The following is a 21354-nucleotide window of genomic DNA, read 5'->3' on the forward strand; positions in this document are numbered from 1 at the left end:
CATGAAAGTTGTGCAGAACTGGGTTGTTGGCACTAGATAAATAAGCAATGAGCAAACAAAACAACTTTGACCAAGTTAACCAAAACCCAGCGAGAACATTCTTCATTCAACATTGTATTAAGAGAAAGAAATTATCTGATAGTGTTAAAGGCATATGGAACCAGTTTGAGTAGTTTGAAGTAGTAGTATTTTATGCAGTATTTATAACATAACAACAAATACAAAACAAATCTACTACAGCATATACCTACTATAACTACTAACATCACTACTTTTTTTTCTAATGCATTAATAAGGAGATTATTCTTTTCATTAATCAATTATTTAAAAGTAAAAGTTTTAGAATCAGTATAGTCCAGATAACATTTATTCTATTACTATTAAATTAGCTGTCAATTATTTAAATAATTCTAGATTAGTTTCCATTAATCAATTTATTTCAGGTCTAGGTCAGTTATTTATTTACAAACTTGGAAGTTGTGCATTTTTAAGAAAAACATTAACATTAATAATTATCAAAGAAGACCATTTTCTTCGGGTAATGCATCAGATGTGTTGCTGTAATATTTGTAGTCTTCAAAAAGTTCAAAAAGAAAACATGGAAGCAAAATCTGTCAGTGCTCCATCTAGCTGGAAGAAAAGCAAAATCTTCTCAGAACTGTGAGCATCACAATCCATTATATTACAGAAAACTACACAGCCCCTCAGTGGAGTCTCAGCAAGATTTATGCCTTCTCCAAAAGTCTAATTAATTTACACACAAGATGAAGGAAAACCAACAAGGCAGTCATTGATCTTCTGTAGATGATGTTGTATGAGAAAGCCCCAGCAGCTGAGGCTCTTGCACTGTCAGTCAGGACAAGTATTGGTCACAGACACAATATCGCAGACACAGAGAAGTGGAGCATGAAAAAATGACTGAACAGAAATCACCAACCATGAATAATACGACAGTACTAAGCTCACTCAAGCCACCATCTCCAGCTAACTCTGCACTGGGACCACAATATAGCAAAATGAAAAACAAAGATTAAATTTGGCCTCATCCCTTGGCAGAGAACTGCAAAAGATTGTTTAAAAGTGCAATAGAAAAGCATAGAATCAAAATGACAATTTGAATTGGAGCATTTATTAAAGGCTGCAAATAATTATAATAGAATGTACTCTGCAAAGTATCCTTTTTTTTATAGAAACACCTTGTATCTGTAGTTTTGACCAGTTCACATTTCAGTCATCTCTCAGATGTTAACGCTCTTGGAGTTGTATACAACAAGCACTCCTACTTTTTAATCGCAAATCTAATCACAATTGAAATATTCAGAAAATGCGATTAAACTTCTGTCCAAATACGGGCAGCCCTACTAAATTGCCCAAAGAGTAAAACAAAGTAGCTGCCCAGAGCTCATTCAGAGAAACAAGCAGAACAAGAGTGCAGTCAAATACACTTAAACCAATGGGAATATGGAAGTCCAAAGTACCAAAGTCGTCCTGCAGGCTGGTGGCACCCACGGTGGAGGCCTTGTCCTGGGACCCCTCTAGTTGAGTGCTCCCGTTCCTGGCCAGCAGGGAGGTGCTTGCACTCAGCACAGTCACCTGGGAGGAGGTCCTGGAGGGCTGGCTTTTGGCCTGGGAGGAGCAGAGGGGCTGGGCTTGAAGGCTCAGAGCCTCCTGGAGACTGAGAGAGGGAGACAGGAGCAGGTGAGAGGAAAGTGGACCCATCGGGGGGGCATAAGGGGGAGGGGGTTATGCAGGGAGTACATATGAAATGGATCATGGGAAAGATAGTGTGATGATATGGGACAATGGCATAAGACTAGAGACATGGAACTCTTCTGATATAAATGTGTGCTTATGTTTGACAGTCAATTTAACACCGTCTAATTTATGCATCACACTTCATTTGTTTAGGTTTAGTGATTACTGCAGGTAAAGAATATGAATTTGTCCAATGAGTCACCCTTGATTTTACAGGGATTTTTACATCTAATAGAGCGGCTTGGTTTTATCCCACTGCCAAGTGCCAATTTCCCTGTCAGACATAAATAAATATGTGCATGTTCTGATACTAATAACAATGCAAATGTATGCATTTTGTTGCTTTCATCTACATGGAGTCATTTGAAAATACAATACAAAGAAATTTCTAGAAAATGATTAAAATAGACTCACATATGTATTTGTTTTATATGCTTTGGGTGGTCTTGTTAAAACCATTTCAAAATTATTAAGATTATTAACAAAAACGTGCATTCATAATAAACAATTTATGAGGTATGTATAGTGTATAAATGAATACCACTTCTGAAATGAGGCAGTGAAAGAGAGAAGAAGGATGAAAGATCAAGGAGCTGTGTTGTATTTAGGGGGATATTGAGCGCTGGCTGGCTGCACACTTGTTTTTCTTGGGCTCAGCATTTGCTGGTTAAGACCTTGATCAAAAACTTCAGTGAGTCTTGGCCAGAGACGACCATCAAACCTCAGAGGGTGCAATGTAGGTTTAGTAATTTAGACTTTTAAACTTAATGTATTTTTACAGTGATGGGAATACAAGTAGAATTCTTGTATTTGGACCCTAGGTAACATTGATGCTGGGCCACATCACTTTTAGAAATGTTTCTTGTCTTCTGGAAATCTGGAATCTACATTTCATTTACATCTTTGGTGCAAATTTTACTGAAAAGGTAAGATATTCATTAAGATAGTGAACAAACCAAGAGAAAGAGATGAAGTGTCAGCCACAACCATTGTTTAAAAGAAATTAGGATGAAGATGAAAAAGGAATGAAAAAGTGAATATTGAGAAAATGGAGGAAATAAAATCTGTCCAGCAAGCAGAACAAGCTCCACAAAGTCCCAGCATGCATGACCAAAGTCTCAAATCGCACCACAGCGATGGAAAGGATAAAAGTGAGGTTTGAAAGAAAAATGTGGTAGTTGTCCATCTGGCAGCATGCTCACACCAGGCATCCCAGGCTCCATGTGGGGTTTACCTGAGAGGGGATCCGATCAGAGACGAGGGGGGTGTGGGGTTACTGCCCGCATTGTGTCGCCTTCGGACAGCCTGCCGACGAAATGTGCTACGCTCACGATGAAATACCACCGTCTCCTCGCTCCCTTGGGCTGGTGCAGTGACAGACACACGAACAAAGTCAGTGTGTGACTACTAGGGTCTTTCAATGGCATGCTTTATAACTGTGCACATGTCAGAAGGAGGTATGTTCAAATTTTCTGTTCAGTTTCACCAAGTTTTAAAAGAATGAATTTAAGATAACAAACATGATTTAACATTTACACATAATTACCACTTAAATCTATTTTGCAAAATATAGCATGGTCTATTCCTAAAATTAGTAATAATCTAAAGAAAGTTCAGCTTGACTTTGAACCAATAGTTGCAGATAAAATTATTTTTCATAAATTAAAACAGAAACTTCAACCAAAGACATTATAGATGTCTAGCTGTTATCATAATATTAAAAGCAGGTTTCTAAATAACATGAGATAAGGTGCTCATAATAAATCAAATTAATATGGCATTTCTAATTATATAAAATATCCTTGGGTAACAGGGTTTATTGCTTTCATCAAGCAGCCTATTGAGTTAATGTCCTTTGCTGTTATTTGTCAGCAATATTAGCCCCTGTTAGACTGGTTACACGTACAAGCCTAACTCAAAAAAAGATAAATATTTTAAACTTGTTTACTCAACAAAAAAGTAAATATGTCTCAAGGTGAATAAAAAATGAATAATCTCTAAATGAAATAGTTGCACAGTACTCATTTGGCATTACTAAGAAGCAAGATTCAAAAATATATAATCAGAGCAATAAACACCTCAAAGTGAAGATTCCAAACCAAATTTTTGGATTTGTGAAAAGCCAACATCTGGTATTAAAATTCTGGGAGGTGAGTAGTCTCATTCACAGGTATTCCCATGACGATGTACAAATAACTAGGTCAATGTGAGCAATCGAGAGGAAATCCTGGCTATAGATGCACTACAGCTCTAATAAGAGAGCAGCTGTTTGTCTAACCTCAGCACAAAGCACACAGTGTCCATGATGCTAACAGTCACACACACAGCACACTGGGTCAGGCCCATCACTCCATGGAAACACTCTATAGTTTCACCATGGTTACCCCGGGTACAGCAGCCTCGTTTCAGCCATCAGCCAAACTGCTATGACCAAGAGAGGCCACAATCCACCCAAGCTCACTAATAAACCATGTAAACTGTTAAGCATATTATAACCACTAATGTGACTGCTGTGCATCACCAGAGCAACATCACAACAAAGCAGCAGAGCCCATGGCTGTAGGACAGTGCGTGGTACGTACCTCTCAGAGAGACAGCTGCGGCGTCCTGAGGCTCCATGAGGCTCTGGTTTGGCAGACTGTTCCTGGAGCGTGTCACAGACTCCAGCTGAGAGGCGCGTCCCAACAGAGAGGCCGCATCCAGCACCTCTCCTTCTTTGGCTTCCAGGTCAGACTTAGAGGTGGTGAGGGGACGGGGCCCGGCAGGAGCCAGGCGTGTGGGGTCATTAAGGCAGGCGGCTGTCCCACTGTCCAAACTCAGCACTCGGGCGTGAGTTTTGGCGCTGCCTGTGCTGAGGGTGCGGCGTGAAGTGCGCCTCTTTGCACTCATCTCTGATCCCGCCGCAGCCTTCCCTTTGGAAGGGCCCCGGGCTGCGCTGTGCTTAGCTTTGAGGGCTCGATAGCGCCCCTCAGGTGAATGGCAGGAGTGGGATGTGTTACTGGAGGAGCTGTCTGTGCTCAGATGGTGTGAGCGGCGGCTGGAGGCACAGCTCAGCTCGCTGTGGTCACTGGAGTCCTCCTCTCCAGCTCTAGTGAACACAGCACTGCAGGGCTTGGCTACACCCCGCATTGACATGTAGTCTCTGTGGCGGCTAGCATCAAAACTGCTAGCCCTCTTTTTACCTGTCCGTCTGCGCCCGGTCCGGCCCGCCGACAGAGAAGAAGTCCTCTGAACATTGCTTGACTTTGGTTGAGTTTTCTCTTTGCTGTGTTCCTGCTCAGCCCCAGCAGTAGCACCGTCCGCGCTGGTCCTGACCCCTGGCTCGTCCTGAGATGGGACAGAGTCAGCGCACTCCTGGGCCTCTGGTAACTCATTAGCGTGTGGGTTTTTATTGGCCTCTCTGCTGAGGCCTCGTGAGCTAATATTACCCAGACTAGAAGTCCTTCCTCCTGGGACAGAGGCGTCAGCCCTTTCCCGTGCGCGCTCATCTCCAGACAGAGAGAGCAGGCTCTCCACGTGAGTGGAGCTAGTCTGTTCTGAGTGGAAGCTGCTGATGGTGCTGTTGGTGTCTCTGTCCGTGCCGCTGCAGTAGCTCTCAGTGGAGCCGCTGCTCCGAGTGCTCAGACTCCTCAGACTGTCAGCGCTGCGTTCTCCTCGATGGAACTTCCCTCCACTCAAATGTTTGCTCCCCATATCACCCTGATAGAGCCCTGAGCTGCCCTCACCTGCCTCTCGGGAGGCCGAGCGGGCCACTCTGCGGGGCTCTTTGTGCCTGTAACAGTCTAATCCTGAAGTAGAGGCCACAGCGGGCTCCTGCTGATACAGTGTGTCTGTGTCACACAGGCCAGTCCTGTGTGGTCGTGCAGCCTCTAGCTCACACACAGGGTCCAGCCCCCTCCGTGGGGCCAGGTACAGACTGAGGTCTGGTAGAGAGGGGTCAGGAAACGCTGAGCCCGCTGAGCTGGAGGTCCGAGGCAAACCTCGAGATCGGAGCTCTTTCCTGAAAGTCTGAGAGAGGTGAAGAGCCTCTGTGTCACAGGATGAGTGGGACAGACTGAAGTGATAAGCAGCAGAGGAGCAGGGGTCCGCAGGGTCCCGGGACACCTCTGAGGGGCACAGGGAAGTGGATGGCTGCAGCGAGGCAAAGGAGTCATTTGGAACAAGGCAGTACATCTTTGTGTCTGACAGCAGATCTGAGGAACAGAAGAGGAAATAGTAAAGTGCTGTTTGAGACTGAGAAATAATGTGTTTATGTGAAATAAACACTGTTGCTTTACCATGATCGTGGCTACAGCTCTCCACAAGCGTCAGACTGATGTCGTCTGTCTTTCCCACATCTCCTGTGAAGATTGAAACCACCAATAAAGGCTTGACAGAGCTGATAAATTATTTAGGCCTTTACCACTAGTGCCACTGTGAACAAGTGCCTGCTCTCTATAGACTCACAATTGTACCAGCCTGAACTTAAAGCTTGGTCAAGAAGACTGATGTTTGTTATAAATTTGTGCTTAACAATATCAAATAGAATGGGGTGTACTTATCTATTGTATAAGAAAATAAAAACCCTTCAGACAAGTTCATAACTGCCAGAGTATTCTTTTTGAAGATGTGGGTTTAAATAAGGTCTTGGTATTGGAAGAGTATTAAATGTGTTATCCACCGTAAAGCTCTTTCCCACTACATTCTCACTGTTTCCTGTCAGAGCAGACAGCTAATTGGGGAGAAGTCTGAATGCAGTCTCTAAATTATTCACACAACTCAGCCACCTCTCTTCAATATAAAGTTCAATTGTCTCTGGTCTAAAATTTGACATGTGGTCCAACAGAGTTGCATTTTTCCAGCTCAGCAGTGTCTGTCAAAAAGATGATCCCAGAAAGTCAGGTCATGGCTGAGTCAGAACACAACTGCCTATGACAAGATAGAGTTTAAAGAGACATTTTTTCCATATATAGGCATGAGTCTTTTAAGTTTTCTGGTCGGTGGGATACCATCTTGTCTTAATGTCTCCAGATGTTATTGCTTTGACTGGAATATTCCACAGTTTGGTATAAAAAAGTATTTATCTTACATGTATTTATCTACAGATCTTTTAAAGCTCAAAAATTCATTGACAAACAATATTTTTACTGTGGGCACTGGGCAGAGTTGCCTCTCTATATACCTGACATGTAACATGGTCTGGTAGCATCACCTGCTTGTCTCCAGGTAGATACATTTAATACCATACTGTGGAACATTCCAGACAAAGTAATAATATATTTATGGAGACAAGAAGGTGGCAGACCCAACACCCAAAGAGTGCACCTTTAACTTAAAATTTTAAATGTTTTATAATGTTGGTTTTGTAGTATGGTGTAACTCAAACTACTGAATAAAGCCGCAAGAAAACTAAAAAGAAAATTTTTTCTATAGACCAAATTTTGCTTTGATTTCTTATAATTGACGTGACTTCATAAAAAGTTGCAAATTAATTACCTTTACTGATTGTTGCTCTTCCATGAGTGGATATAATCTGAAAGTTAAACAGAGACACTTGTCAAACCACTTAGCTTTGAGTGTTTCATCAAATCAAACAGCCCACTTCTCTCACAGGACTAAATGTCGACATGACTGAACACAACAAAATCAGTTCAAGTTCAAGTGCAATCGCCATCATAGAAATCTCTGAAAAGTTTGAGCCTTCTCTATAATTTTTCAGAAGCTGAGCAGAAGTTAGTGGCACAAGGACACTCTGTACAAAGGCTCTCGTGGGGTTTTGCAGGTTAAATTTATCCAGTCAAATCGCACCGCTAAATAACTCTGAATATTAAAGAAGCAATCTGCTGACAGCCAGTAGTGTGAGTATCATGCTAATGAAGACGCTCTCTCCTGGAGACGTTTTGCACTTCACACAAGAAACTCGAACATGCAGTCAAGGTAAGTGTATATAGGAAAAAATTAAGTAAGCCATCAGAATGCAACTCTAGTGACAGAAAACTGATCTGAAAATGAAAGTAAGTATACTTATACTTCAGTTGACACAATTCTTTTGCATCTTTGCTACTTCAATTGTTTTGAATTCTACTACCTTTTATGTTTTTCCCTTTGTTAATATACTGTAATGTGCGAGCTACTGTGTTCATGCAATTTCCCTTATCAAAAGATAACAGAACAGGCACATGATTGTTTATAGAGAAACCCAATAATATAGCCAGCTAGAAAATTAACATAGGATTTTCAGCTAAAGCTAAAATACATTGCAACAGTAAAACAGTCAAGTCCAAATTGGTCAAAAATCCCACTCTAAATTTCAAAGTTATCAATTGACTAAGTTAAGCAAGAAGTCGATGTTATGAAAAGTTGTAAATAAACAAGGCTTCCCTATAAACTTCCTCATATTTGGTATGCTTCATTTTGGTCATGCAAAATGTATAGGGCCCTGAAGGCTAAAACATTTATTCTGGAAAAGTTATACAAAGTAACATAAAGACTGCAGCTCTTAAAATAACCCACTTTAAGTGCCCTGGGGTTTCCAAGATGCTGACCAATCGTCTGTAAACAAGAAAAACATTTGGATCTGCATTGTGCCAATCACAACACTGCAGAGAGCAACCTCCCACTGAGCATGTTGAACTTGGGAAAGACTACAAAACCATTTTTGTAACAATGAAATTTAAAGGAAACCCAAACTTTATACCTTTTGAAAGTGGGTCTCAATTGGACCGTTAAACCCCTATTTTAGTATACTCACATTACATTTTTATATAAGGAAATTGGCGTTTCTGTTTGGCAGTGCTATTCCAGGATTTTGGTTAGGGGTACGAAGCTGCAGCCAGTTGTTCATTACAAAAACAAGAACACCCAGAGGAATTTACTCAGAAAGTGACATAGGAAGAACATGCAAACTGCACAAACAGCATGGGAATTTAACCTCAGAACTTTGTGCTTTATGGCAAGATATTATACCTTATTGACATTTCCTTACCTGCTGGTTTGAGTCCATTCCGATATAGGAGTTTCTAGAGCTGCAGTCCACAGGAGGCGTTTCCTGTCTTATAAAATCTGCCATCTCGATTCCCCCTCCAGGATCCCTGCAAAATATACTATTATTACACCCAAATGCATGATTTCCTATTTTAGCAAAAAATAACAACATATGTACAATTTGAACTGTTTAAACTTTATCATCTAAGATTTTTTTTTTTAAAACACAGTATGTAACTTTCTGGAGGTGGCACATTACCTGCATGAATACATGGAAAAAGAAAGTTAAAACCATATTTTAGAACATTCTCCATGGAAATAAATATGTTTTATGCCATACAGTGGAAGAGTATAGACAAAGGAACAGCATTTCCATGGAGGTGCAAATAAGAGTCAGGTTTGTGGAGATGCAAGCTCATTCAAACTGAGGATGCATGTTTTTCTATATTCAACCAAATATAAAAAAACATGCTTTTATTTTTGTCAATCAACATAACAGTGAAAGTTGTTTAAATACTTGTAAATAAATAATAAATAAATATTACATGATAAGTAAAATAAACATCTGTCATCCACAAAAAATACTATTACCCTACACTATGTATCCGTACAGGGCCTGGAGTCTATCCCAGGAAATGAGATTAATGTTTTTATCGCCTGATGTTTATAATATTAGGTCCGTATATCTCACTAAATGACAAAACTTTATGAAACATGTCCATATTTATCTTAATCTAGCTTTGAAATGGCAAAAACAGACCAGCGACTCAGTCCTGGGAGATTCACCCGGAGTCTATATTTAGCCCAGCCTGTTTAACCAGTCACTATGCTGGAACAAACAAGTTTCCAGGGATTTTCTATAAATCATTTCCATATGCCACACATTTTTCATAACAGTTCAAGCCACAAAACAAACAAAGCAGGCATTGAGCAGCACAGAAACGCAGACGAGTGGAAAAGGGGCAAAGAGTGGGCGGATAGAAGCACCTTAATCAATTTCAGCTTGACTTTTCACTGTACGCTACTGCAACCTACGCAACCTGGTTCTCAAGATGCCATGTGGTTGGCTCTCTGCTTATGAGATGCGTTCTACTAGTACTATTTTATCACAATCCTCTAATGTTACATAAATTTAAATCATCGGGGCATTGAGTTAACATGTTACAAGATAAAAAATTAAGAGATTTGACGTATGGATTGTGGATGATTTTAAATATTTAAACTTGTGACAAAATAGATGGGGATGCACCTTTCACAGCCTAACTGTGTGACTACCAACAACTTGTTAACAGTATTTCCTATTTTAGTTGGGACTTGGTGTAGTCTTTATTAGCACGGAGTTTAGTCAAGATTTAGTCTTGTTTGGGTGCAAATTTAGTTCTGTTTTAGCCAGACCTGGTTTAGTCTAGGGTAGATCTTGGTGTGTTTCTGGTGTTACTAGGAAAGCCTAATAGTTTTGAGATGTTCTTGAATAGTTTAAGAACCACAAGTCCACAGTGTACTTCTAAGTAAATATACTAGGTAAATATGCTGACACTAGCTGTGTTCACACTTGCACACACATCATATCTAAACTGGGATTAGACCAGGACTAAACCAGAACTAGAACAGGAACAGGACCAAACCATGTCTACATTAGGCATCAAACCAAGAAAGTGTGAACACACCTAGGCCTGTCATGATAATCAACTTATCGTTCAATACATAACAGATGGAACAATCACTTTTGGGGGGTCAATGTTTATCGTGGGGACTTTTTCTTTTCTTACTAGTGGGAAATATTAGGTTATTTTTCTATACCACGGTGAGATTTGAGCTGTGAATTTATGAACTTCTATGTCTGTGTGCATGCTGTTATTTATTGCAGTTCATATTTTTTAACAATTTTGCACATTTAGAATATTTTTGGGGATATCATTTAACTTTATGGTTTGGTTTCAATATTATCATTTATCATCTATATTTACTTCAGCAATATAGCACACTTCAATGTGTTATCGTGACAGGCCTAAATGCTCCCTTAGACATTTGGTACAGTGAATGTTCCATGTTTTCCAGGGAAGTGCTATAGCTGCTGTGGTGTGCTGAGCTACTGGTCTTGCTGCTCTTCGACTCTCAGGGTCCTGCTAAGCACTCTCACTGGAATGTCAGTATGAGTCACTTATTTAACTCACGGGCAATAAAAACCTGGAAACTCAGTGGCATTTCTTCAGGCTGAATAAGACCTCAGCACTTTCTATAAACAGGACATAGACCCGCCACATACAAGGAAAGATAATGGACCATTGTTTTAATTTACCACATACGCGTCATTAACAATAACATAACATGAATGCTGGCTCTTACAGTGAGAATGAATTATGGTTTGAGTTGACCTTTGAGAATGCTTCCAGTGAAGCTTAATGAAAACAACATGATCACACATTTATTACATACACACAAGGGCAATACAAGACTTCCGATTTAAGTGCAAATGCCAAGTTAAAGGTGCACTTCGTAACTTTTCAGGTCGAAGTTCCGTCACCTGCTTGTCTCCATGGAGATGTTATTGTTTTGCCTGGAATGTTCTACAATAACATGGCATTAAGCTTGTTCATTTCCATGGAGACAAGTAGGTGGCACCACCAAGCCCAGTTACAGATGAAATCTGAGGAGAGGTGATATGTGTGTTTATTCAAAGTATTTTTAGCAACAAAAACACCTTTAAAACATTTATGTTAGACAGACAAACCAAACTGTGGAACATTCCAGGCAAAGCAGTAACACATGGACACAAGCAGATGTCAGACCCTACACCAGAAAAGTTACATAGTCCTTCCTTAAATAAAATCACTGAAGACTTTTGCAACGGTAAGAATTGGTTTTAAATTTGAATCTATTCTATTTTCTGGCAATACTTCGCCTACAAGGTGTTCACCTGCTCAGTGACTGGCTGGAGAGGTTGTTCATTGGAGATTTCTAAATTAAGACACAGAATGACTCAAACATCCACACAGATTTTCTTGTCTTCTTTCTAGCATGTGGGGAAATAATTATCCACACTTGACCAAAATTCTTCTGACTAAGTTATCTTTTAACAGATTGACCAACCAGTAAACTAACCAAACGGGAAGAGAATAGGCGGATAAACCAAGTTTTTCCAAATTTATCCAACCAAACATACCAATTACATCCTTTTGTGAATTACAGTATGACACATTTCTGTGCTATCCCTACTTCAAGAGAACAGACATACCACAAAATACCCACATCACTGCTTGATAACCGCTGCTCTTCCCACTCAGTCCTACTCCCTCCTTCATAGGTCATCGCTACTGCCCACGAGTCACGCAGCATTTACTTCATTTGTCACTTCCATCACTGGTCTGTCTCTCTCTCTCTCGGTTTGCTTTGACTCACCCAGGGCCGCTGCCATCCTGCCTGCGGGGGGCGCCGTCACTAGATCCGGCAGTGGCTCCTCTGCTGTTGGACTGGCTCTCTTTGGCCTTGCGTTCGACTACCTCCCCCTCGTCCAGTGTGTGGTGGAGGCGGTAGTTCACGGTCTTCAGCAGCAGGAACATGCCAGCGATCACTCCGCAGTAGATGCCCACTATCACCATGGTGGGAGGCAGGGCCTGGGTTAGAAAGAGAGAAACATGAACTTAAGTGTACCTTTATGTTTATAATAACATTAAAGGTCCTACATCACTTAAAACTGACTCCTGTGAGCTTTAAGCCATGTTATAATGTTGTTTCCTCATCAAAAACATACCTGAAGGTGTGTTTTGTTTCATTCCCACATGTCTGAGTAACCCTTTATTTGTCTGTTTACATCTCCAAAGCTCAAAATGTTCTGTTCCACCTTGTGATGTCATGTAGTGGTAGTTTTCAACAGCTACCATTTTACCGTTAGTTCAGTAGAGATTAGCAATTCCAGGGCTGACATGATTCAAATTGTTGTGTGTGGAGCTTAAAAACACAGTGGGGCACTTGCTGTATTACCTCATGACATCACAAGGTGGGACAGATTGTTTTGCATTTGAGAGAAGAACTCAGCCTAAATATGCTTTGTGTATTAAATGTGTGGATAAAACAAAACACAACTCCAGATATGTTTTTGATGAGGAAACAACATTATAACATAGATCAGAAAATAGAGTAATATGGGCCCTTTAAATTTCAGGATCAAATCAAAAGAAATTTTATCTTCTTAACAAAGTTAAACCGATCTTGAACTGCTCAAGACTGTCAGTGACTGATGTCTGTAAAATGAGCAAACAAAAAAAGACTGGCATTTCATTTTTTGACAACCAAGCACATTGTATTAGTCAAGTCTGCCCTCTCAAAAACAGGAGCGCATTATGTCATTTACAGGATAAACTTCACTTCAAGGATGTCTTAGTTGATTTTTTTTTTTATTAGTGGACCAAACATTGTATTGAGATTATAAGGATTATGCACACAGAGGAGAGTGCATGGACTGAGTTAACTGAAATTTTGGGAGTAACTGGACAGTTTAATCTGCATTTTCACAGATGCTGTTTACTAAAACCTCTCTGTTGTTTTTGGCAAGATTTTGGGAATGTTTGGCACCACCATGCCCACTTTTAGTCAATTAATCAATGCACATGGCATGCCTTTAAATTGACCAAGAATTTCTTTATCTGTGTTTAAACAGGTCTGTCCACACCAGCTGATTCTCAAGCAGTGGTTGAATTGCAATAAATTCACAAAATAGAGACTTACTTATTTACCACACAGTTTGTAGTAAAAAACTCAAAAATAACATTGGTAGTATAAAAATGGGTCAAAATAAAATGAACATGGGTGAAAATTCTACACAAATCTGTGTTATAAGACTTGATGGAATAAATAGGTCAAGTGTGGTCCAGACTAGGCTTTGGTATTTTTAGAGCAGCAGGACAGCAGCTTTCTTCACTTTCTTCAACAACACAGAGTTTTGTTCAGCCTCAAACCTGGACCAAGGCGACCTGGTGTCACCTGACAGCAGGAGAATGTGCAGTCTGTCTGCTCTGTGGACATCACACTGACAATGTCTTATTAGAGACAAGCTAATGTTTCAATGTGAGATTTATTAGATTTCACATGGGCTGAACAATATGCTGATCATTACAAGACATGAAATTAGATAATGCTGTTTAGTCATCAGGCAGTGGTGTGGGTGTCCTTTTGCATGGCCTCCATTCTAATCTTCTTGTATTTATCAAGGAAGTGGGTGTGGCAGGCCACGCAAGGTGTACTTTAAAGACCGATCATTTCAATGGGCGTTTAACTTCAGACCAACAAATAATAGAATATTAATATATTATTAATTATATATTAATTTAAATATACTTTGAATACGTAAATGTGTTGGAAAACCTGAATGTATAATGTCAAATAACACAAAGCATAGCTTAAAGAGCTTTAAAATTTGAGGAAAAAGTTTTTTGGAGGTAATCCTGCTTTAGGGTTAACATGCCAGTGGCCTAATGGCATTCAATATTGTTTATCGTCTATATTTTCAAAAGCCATATATATCAAATAAAATATCATGACAAGTCTAATAATACATAAAAAATGTAAGTTAAGATTCAGAATGTATTCAATTGTCCAGATTTTGTCCTCACCCCTTTTCAAAACAATATAATCTGGAAAAAGGTTACTAAAACACATTTAGCCTTTATGTCACACTATATTGTAATTTTAAGAGCTGATATCAATTATTCTGAATGCTTTATCAGATATACTCAAGGCTCTACATGGACAGGCAGCTTGAATCACTTCAAGAAGTCCATACGATATTTACAACTGTTCTGTCTCTATAGCTGTATTCACATTTGTTCTGGTCTAGTCCCAGTTTAGTCCTGACGTAGAATGGGTTTATTCATTATGCAGATGACACTCAGATCTATGTCTCACTGCAGCAGGTGACTATGGACCAGTGGATTCACTCTGCCACTGCATCCAACAGATCAGTGTGTGGATGCAAAACAACTTTCTTCTGCTAAACTCAGACAAGACTCAAGTCATCATCTTTGGCCCACAGAAACATAGAGAAAGTGTCAGCAGTCACCTCCTGTCTCTCTCTCTAAAACCTTCAAATCAGGCTAGAAATCTAGGGGTAATAATGGACTCAGACTTGAACTTTAACAGCCACATCAAATCAATAACATCTGCCGCTTTTTACCACCTAAAAACATTGCAAAAATCAAAGGTAAACTGTCAAAGCCAGACTTAGAGAGACTTATCCATACATTTGTCTCCAGTAGGTTAGACTACTGTAACGACCTGCTCACTGGCCTCTCCAAACGAGCCTTAACACAGCTGCAGTACATCCAGAACGCTGCTGCTCGGGTCCTGACTAGAACCAGGAAGTACGAGCACATAAGTCCTGTGCTCAGGTCTCTGCACTGGCTTCCTGTAGCTCAAAGAATAGACTTTAAAGCAGCTCTGCTTGTGTATAAGTCTCTCCATGGCCTAGGTCCAAAGTATATCTCTGACATGTTAGTGCCATATGAACCATCTCGCAATTTGAGGGACCGGCCTCAGGGACCGGCCTCCTGGTGGTGCCCAGAGTCAGGACTAAACATGGGGAATCAGCTTTTCAGTTTTATGCAGCTAAAACTTGGAACAGTCTTCCTGAAGATGTGAGACAGGCCTCTACTTTGACAATGTTTAAATCCAGGCTCAAAACAGTTCTGTTCAGCTGTGCATACGACTGAAAGGTTTTTATTCTGCACTCTTCTCTTTTAATGTTAATTTTATGATGATTATTTGTGATTATTTATGTTTTGATTTGTGTGATTTTAATGTCTTTCTTATTCTGTAAAGCACTTTGAATTACCTTGTGTACGAATTGTGCTATACAAATAAACTTGCCTTGCCTTGTCTATTCCTGGTTTAGTCAAGGATTAATCCCAATTTTGATGCGACATGTGTTTGTAAGTGTAAACGAAGGCTTTTTTCGCGAAATATCTCATTGCAATTTTTCAGGCAAACTTTGTGATAATGATAAGATTTCCAATTTATGCTTTAATATTTGAATCCTGTTCAAAGTTCACATTTTAAACATGTCCAGATGGATTAGCATTTGAGAGAAGAATGAAGTTTGAACTGATAATTTAATGCAAGAATCACATGTACTTCAAAACATGTTTGTAAACAGGTTTAGATTAGCAAAGATAATAATCTATAGACAATAGATGATAAGACAGTATATTTTGTTGTTTGGAAAGGTGTCCAATAATTGCAGTATTTGCTATTTGCCTATTGTGACCATTCAAATATCCAGTCCGATTTGATTGTGATTACTCTTGCAGTATGAACGCAGCCGATGTGGTGTCCTGTCCTTGAGGTGAGTAGAACTGCATCTGTTTATCACACACAAACCACTATATAAACGACAGAGCTGACCAATGTATTTCCACTCCCGGAATAGCAGGGTAGACCACAGAACCGATACGAAACATTGCACTCTCGATATAGAAGTTAGCCAGCTTAGCACACACATGACTTCCCCTGTGCATTTATAGCAACAGGCACTGTAATTCACTCACATATCACTTCTGCAATACATGTAATACCAGGTTCCTATAAGAGTGTTTGCCCAGTTTGTGCAAGCCAAAAGTCACCTTCTGTGTTATTTATGGCAAAGACCTCAATGTCAATAACATAAAATCCTAGACAAAAGTCAGATAGTAAACGGAGCATCCAACATGAAAGTTAGCTCTTACACCACTGAGGTAATTAAGATAAACAAGTCATAAAACAAAAGAAAGTTTGTGCTTTATTTGACTACACATTGATGACCTGTATCTATTGCCTGTAACCTACCATATTTGTATTATAGTTTTACCATATTCAAAACAGTTTAAAAATGCAAATAACAGCATGCAAAACATTAAGATCTGTTACAAACCAGTCTCTTTTTTGAATGTTTGCAATGATTAATTTTAATAAATAAATAAATAAATCATAATCCATTGTCACTCATGTAATTTATCAGGCATTGTCTAGTAATCAATGAAAAGCATCAGCATGTGCCACACATTTGGGCACTGTTCCTGCAATTAATAGAATTATGGCAGCATATTAATCATGCCAGTATTATGTCATTTCCCAAAAACCTGTCTGTTCTTGGGGTGGGTGAGGATACTGAAAAATAAGCATAATAGTGTGTTTAAACTATGAAAGAAAAAAATCTATGATACAGGCTATAAGATTGGAAGTGTTAGGTGCTTTTAATAGTGGGTTGCCTTTTAATTTGAAAAACAAGCATGTGAACCAAGAGAACTTTGATCATGGGCAGTTTAGTATTTGGCAACAGGCTTTCTAGAGATAAACACATATTAAAGATAGATAGTCCTTATCTTTCACAGTATTATCTCCTCCTGTCTGCTACATCCTGGTGAGCTGTGGTTTTCACAATAACAGCTGGTAGCGCCTGAAAACTGGTGATATGGCAAATCAGTGTACAGGTCTATATACCCACAGGGGCAGGGGAGAAAGGGGTAGATTAAGGGGGAAGGGTATTTATTCTATCACTGATGTTAGCCTGTATGTTCGTTTATGTCTGGATGAACTCAAGTTGAGGCTAAACAAAAGAGCATTCTGGCTTTACAACTACTAACTGGACATACACGTTTAAAAAAGGAATAATGGTGAATAAAGGAGGTAATGTTAAGGATTTTAGATTGCAAAAGAAAGAATTAAAGCTAAAAAGAGTGTGCTGTTATGGATTTAAACGCTACATTGTCCCTGTTCCAGAGAATAGCCCGAGACCATCCAAACGGTCAGGCTAACCTCCAACTGCCTGAGCTCCCGTTAACGGTCCTCGGTTAAAAAAAAAAAAACGGTCATAAAAACGGTCATAATAAACAAAACCACAAGAGACAGGACTCACCATGTAAAGCGTAAAGGGAAAGCATAACAGGAACAGCCAGATGTACAGATGTAACGCGTTTACGAAGGTGTTCTGGTCGGGGTCGTAGTACCATCCGCCTGTGACTGAAGCCCAGACCCCCTGCCTCAGGATCTGTAAAGTCTGGGACCCCATGTTGTTTTGGTTTTATCCCCGTCCGAGTCACCATCAACCGGGGGAGACACGCTGGCTAGTCGACGGCGAACATGACAAACGGAGCTCTGTTTTCAGACACTGGCCTGAAAATCCCCTCTGCAGCCATCTTCATGTGTGCAGCTAGCAGCAGCCAGCTGGGGCACTGTTTCCATCCAGTCCTCCACCGAGCAGCTCCTATCCCACCACGCCCTGCGAACAACTTCTTCTCGGGTTAGCTGTGGTAGCGTGATAGCAGCTACTATATTTTGTTTTCAAATGCTGTAATTTCATATCTGTTAATCTTTTTTGACATTTCATTCTCTATTTTTATAAGCAGAGTGGCTCCAAAGTGCATGACCTGAACGTGACCTCGTGCAGCTTTGACAGAGTTGCATTAAAGAAGCGATGCCAAATTTAATCTAACAGCGCCCCCTTGTGGGTATTTTACTGCCTTGACCAAAGAGGAGGACATTAACCGCAAATAACCCCTCATACTACATTTTAACAATAGATGCCTGTCTTCTAGAGGTTGAACTAGATTGGAGAATAATGTTTAGACTCATTCCAACAACAATATCCATTCAGAAACCACAAGCTAAAAAGTATTTGTAAACTGCATTACTTATTATTAGTTCTAAGTTGCAGATCATCATAATCCCCTCAGAAATCAACATATATTTTGAATGCATTTATATTTATATTTACTATCTAAGACCTTGGTGGCTATTCACAATACATACATGGTTTTAAATTAATCAGAAAACAGTTTGTAAAATATAAAATATAAAAAATAAAAAACTATCATTTTTTCTCTCCTTTTTCCAGTTAAGTTTAAATGCAAATGTTAAGAACTGAGACAAGACATGTTACAAAGCATCAACATTTTTGAGTTGATATATTTTACTACAAAACAAAATACCATAGACACAAAAATAGACAAAAAACTAAAAAGGTAAATTATACATGTATACAGAGAAAACGTTTATCTTTTAACCTCTTTTGTCATGTTGGAGGAGGCTGATAACAAAGAGGTACTCAATGCAACAGAATGCTGAGGTCGACCGTAAACTGATAGTGATGCTGTGTCAGCTTAAGCAGCCTCATCATTTGCATAAACAGCAATACAGCTGCAGCAATGAACAAGGTATTAACCCACGTTCATAAGAATATATTCTCACATACGCTTACAATATAATAAACCATCATCTTAAAGCCAAAATTTGCAAATGCTGGATGGTGATAAAGAAGTACTAGTGGCAAACACTAATAAGTTCACTTTTCGCATTTTGTAAATTGAGTAAAATGATTTCAAGTGATGATGCAATCAGGACTCCAAAAATAATCCTCTAGTTAATTTGGGCCACTAAATACTGTCATTTGAGAAGAGCGTCAGTTCGGGTGAAGAATCCAACCATTACTGTGGTTTATTTTGAACAGAGTGGTAGAAGAGTAGGTCACTGGAGTCTGGCTCGTTTCTCTGGTGGTGGTTTACTTGGGGGAGCTGATGGAGCAGAGGACTTTGTTGCTGGTTCCCTTTCCTCCTGTTTGACCGTTTCAGCTGGAGGTTCAGGCTCTTTCTTTACCTCAACTGTAAAAGACCAAGTCAAAAAGATTACACCTTTTTATCTAGTAAATTGAGTAACCTACAGTATTTCAAGGTACTTAAAATTATGGCGATATAAAAGTAAATTATACCTGGAATTGGCTTTTCACCAGGTTTGGGCTGAAAATCAAGAACCATAATATTGTATCATTGCCACTTGGATGAGAAAGAAAATATTAGAAATAAACAGATAAAACCTTGCCTGGTAAAATGTTGGAGGAAATTTTGACCTCAGATCTAACAGGAGTGTATCAACCCGATGCCTCTGGAACAGTGAGCTAGGTTCTTCTTTTTTCTTTGACTTTGGTTTGGTCTTTTCTGTTTGGCGACGATCAACACTGGTTATTCATTATATTCTATACAATAAGGAAAATCAAAGCAGTAAGAGACCCCATACCTCTCTCCTCCTGGTCTTTGAAATGCCACCAGTAACCTTTTGATGGATGATAGCGGCAATAAGACATGGCCTCATCAAATGCAGACTGAATACCATGAACTGCAGACAGCTGGAAAATATAGTTAATGTAATTTACAGTAAACAGAAAAGTGTTCAAAGTAAATATATAATTTTAATATTATTAATTCATGTTATTCATTAATTCATGTCTTAATTCTTACCACTCTAGAGCTGATGACTGTTCCCAGGTCTGGAGCCTGGTACACAACTCCAGCTATGATGTAGTAGTCAGCCAAAGGAATAACTGAAATGTATAAGGTCAAATTTGAATATAGATGGCCGCATTGTTACAAGTCTACATTATCATTAGTGGTGTAAATCAGGCTTTTCCACGACACTGTGATATGTATTGAATGCATAGACTGTATATATTCTCTATGATTGATAGGACAGATAATACAGTTTTTTGGCAACATTATAAAAATGCTACAATACAATCCCGATACTGCACACAACAGAGGTGTGCTATTGATCTATCTGTTTTATGTCCCCTTCTAGCCATATCACAACTAACATTTCATGAATCCAGTGTTTTGCCCTGGAAGACTTCACAACTAAAGGGGATATTTAAGTTTCACAGCATATATCACAAACCATATTGCAGAAGTTTTTATAAAACATGCACTGTTACTTAATGAGATTATTTAGTCCTCATATAGAGTTTAAATTATTTTACCTTGGGTGGGAGATTGTCTCTGTTGTTTTCTAATAATATAAAGAATAGGTTCCTGAGCATGTAAAAGAATGTACTCCACTCCCACCATTTGGCTGAAAATACAAAATATGGTTAAAAACCAATATGCAATGATACATTTTTTATTATCGACCCAATATAAAAAGGTAACTCACTTGAGATGTTCCAGGGTCAGCCTTTGCATCTTAACTACCTCATTGTTACAGGTTCTGTCATAAAAAGGGTTACTCCTTTCAGAGAAATAGTCTAGTACATTTCCAGGGTTAAGGATCGGCACCCAACCGCTGTCTACCCAGGAAATCCCAAGAAGGTTTTCTGCAGCAGACATATTTATTATGGCAATGGGTTTGTTTAATAATGATTCAGTCTTTTTAAACGAACAAAGACGTGACAGACGCCGTCGAGATGCTACAGTTAGCTCCAATGGCTAATGCCAATGAAAACAAAGGTGTATTATTTAGCTAACCTAATAATGCTCATAATTTATGAACGTTATTATATGATAGAAAGCACTTTGCTATTAACAATCACAACAGATTGTCAAAATTTGTAGCGATGTGGATGTAGTTTAAAATTTTCTACCTCGGAAATCTACCGACGCCATGATGTAAACAATTAGACCCACAATGATGACGTAGGAGCTCTTGTCGCCGATTGATTGCGTAAGTGTTGAGGAAAATATATATATTTTTTGGTTTTTCATGTTTTGTTTTGTCTTGTTTTTTTACTATTATTATTAGTATTATTGCAGTTATCATTAACAAAACATGCCGTATGTATAATCACAATTTAAAGCAAACAACAAAACAACATGCATTATAAAGCCTAATTGCTTAGTCTGATAA

The 21354-nt window shown here is 39.2% G+C and overlaps 2 protein-coding genes across 3 annotated transcripts in view; both read right to left on the reverse strand.

The window, feature by feature from the left end:
- The window catches only part of pcnx1 (pecanex 1), a 41771-nt gene extending 23760 nt beyond the window's left edge, over positions 1–18011 (reverse strand). Inside the window, exons 1-8 of one of the 2 annotated variants that reach the window (XM_033987660.2) lie at positions 17603–18011; positions 12118–12332; positions 8720–8825; positions 7231–7267; positions 6033–6095; positions 4338–5948; positions 2990–3119; positions 1479–1675 (exon numbers count right to left, since the gene is read on the reverse strand). In XM_033987660.2, the coding sequence (XP_033843551.1) occupies positions 1479–1675; positions 2990–3119; positions 4338–5948; positions 6033–6095; positions 7231–7267; positions 8720–8825; positions 12118–12332; positions 17603–17755 (2512 nt within the window). In that variant the 5' untranslated portion in view covers positions 17756–18011. The remainder of the gene's footprint in view (positions 1–1478; positions 1676–2989; positions 3120–4337; positions 5949–6032; positions 6096–7230; positions 7268–8719; positions 8826–12117; positions 12333–17602) is intronic. The other variant, XM_033987661.2, reaches the window with a different exon arrangement.
- Positions 18012–18637: 626 nt separating this feature from the next.
- Positions 18638–21134, reverse strand: med6 (mediator complex subunit 6). The gene is made up of 8 exons (XM_033988105.2): positions 21092–21134; positions 20665–20824; positions 20492–20583; positions 19977–20059; positions 19756–19864; positions 19561–19676; positions 19451–19478; positions 18638–19343 (listed from the first exon to the last, which is right to left on the reverse strand). Exons 1-8 carry the CDS (start codon positions 21111–21113, stop codon positions 19210–19212), a joined length of 744 nt encoding a protein of 247 aa, XP_033843996.1. The 5' UTR covers positions 21114–21134; the 3' UTR covers positions 18638–19209.
- Between the last annotated feature and the right edge of the window lie 220 nt (positions 21135–21354).

The sequence above is a fragment of the Periophthalmus magnuspinnatus genome, chromosome 22 (assembly GCF_009829125.3).
Source record: "Periophthalmus magnuspinnatus isolate fPerMag1 chromosome 22, fPerMag1.2.pri, whole genome shotgun sequence".
NCBI classification, from domain to species: Eukaryota; Metazoa; Chordata; class Actinopteri; order Gobiiformes; family Gobiidae; genus Periophthalmus; species Periophthalmus magnuspinnatus.

Coding starts and splice junctions, on each gene's coding strand:
- med6 (XM_033988105.2), bottom strand. CDS start 21,113: ATGGCGTCGGTAGATTTCCGAG. Junction 19,677..19,755: donor CAAAGACCAGGAGGAGAGAG/GTATGGGGTCTC, acceptor GTCGCCAAACAG/AAAAGACCAAACCAAAGTCA. Junction 19,344..19,450: donor TGGTGAAAAGCCAATTCCAG/GTATAATTTACT, acceptor GGTCTTTTACAG/TTGAGGTAAAGAAAGAGCCT.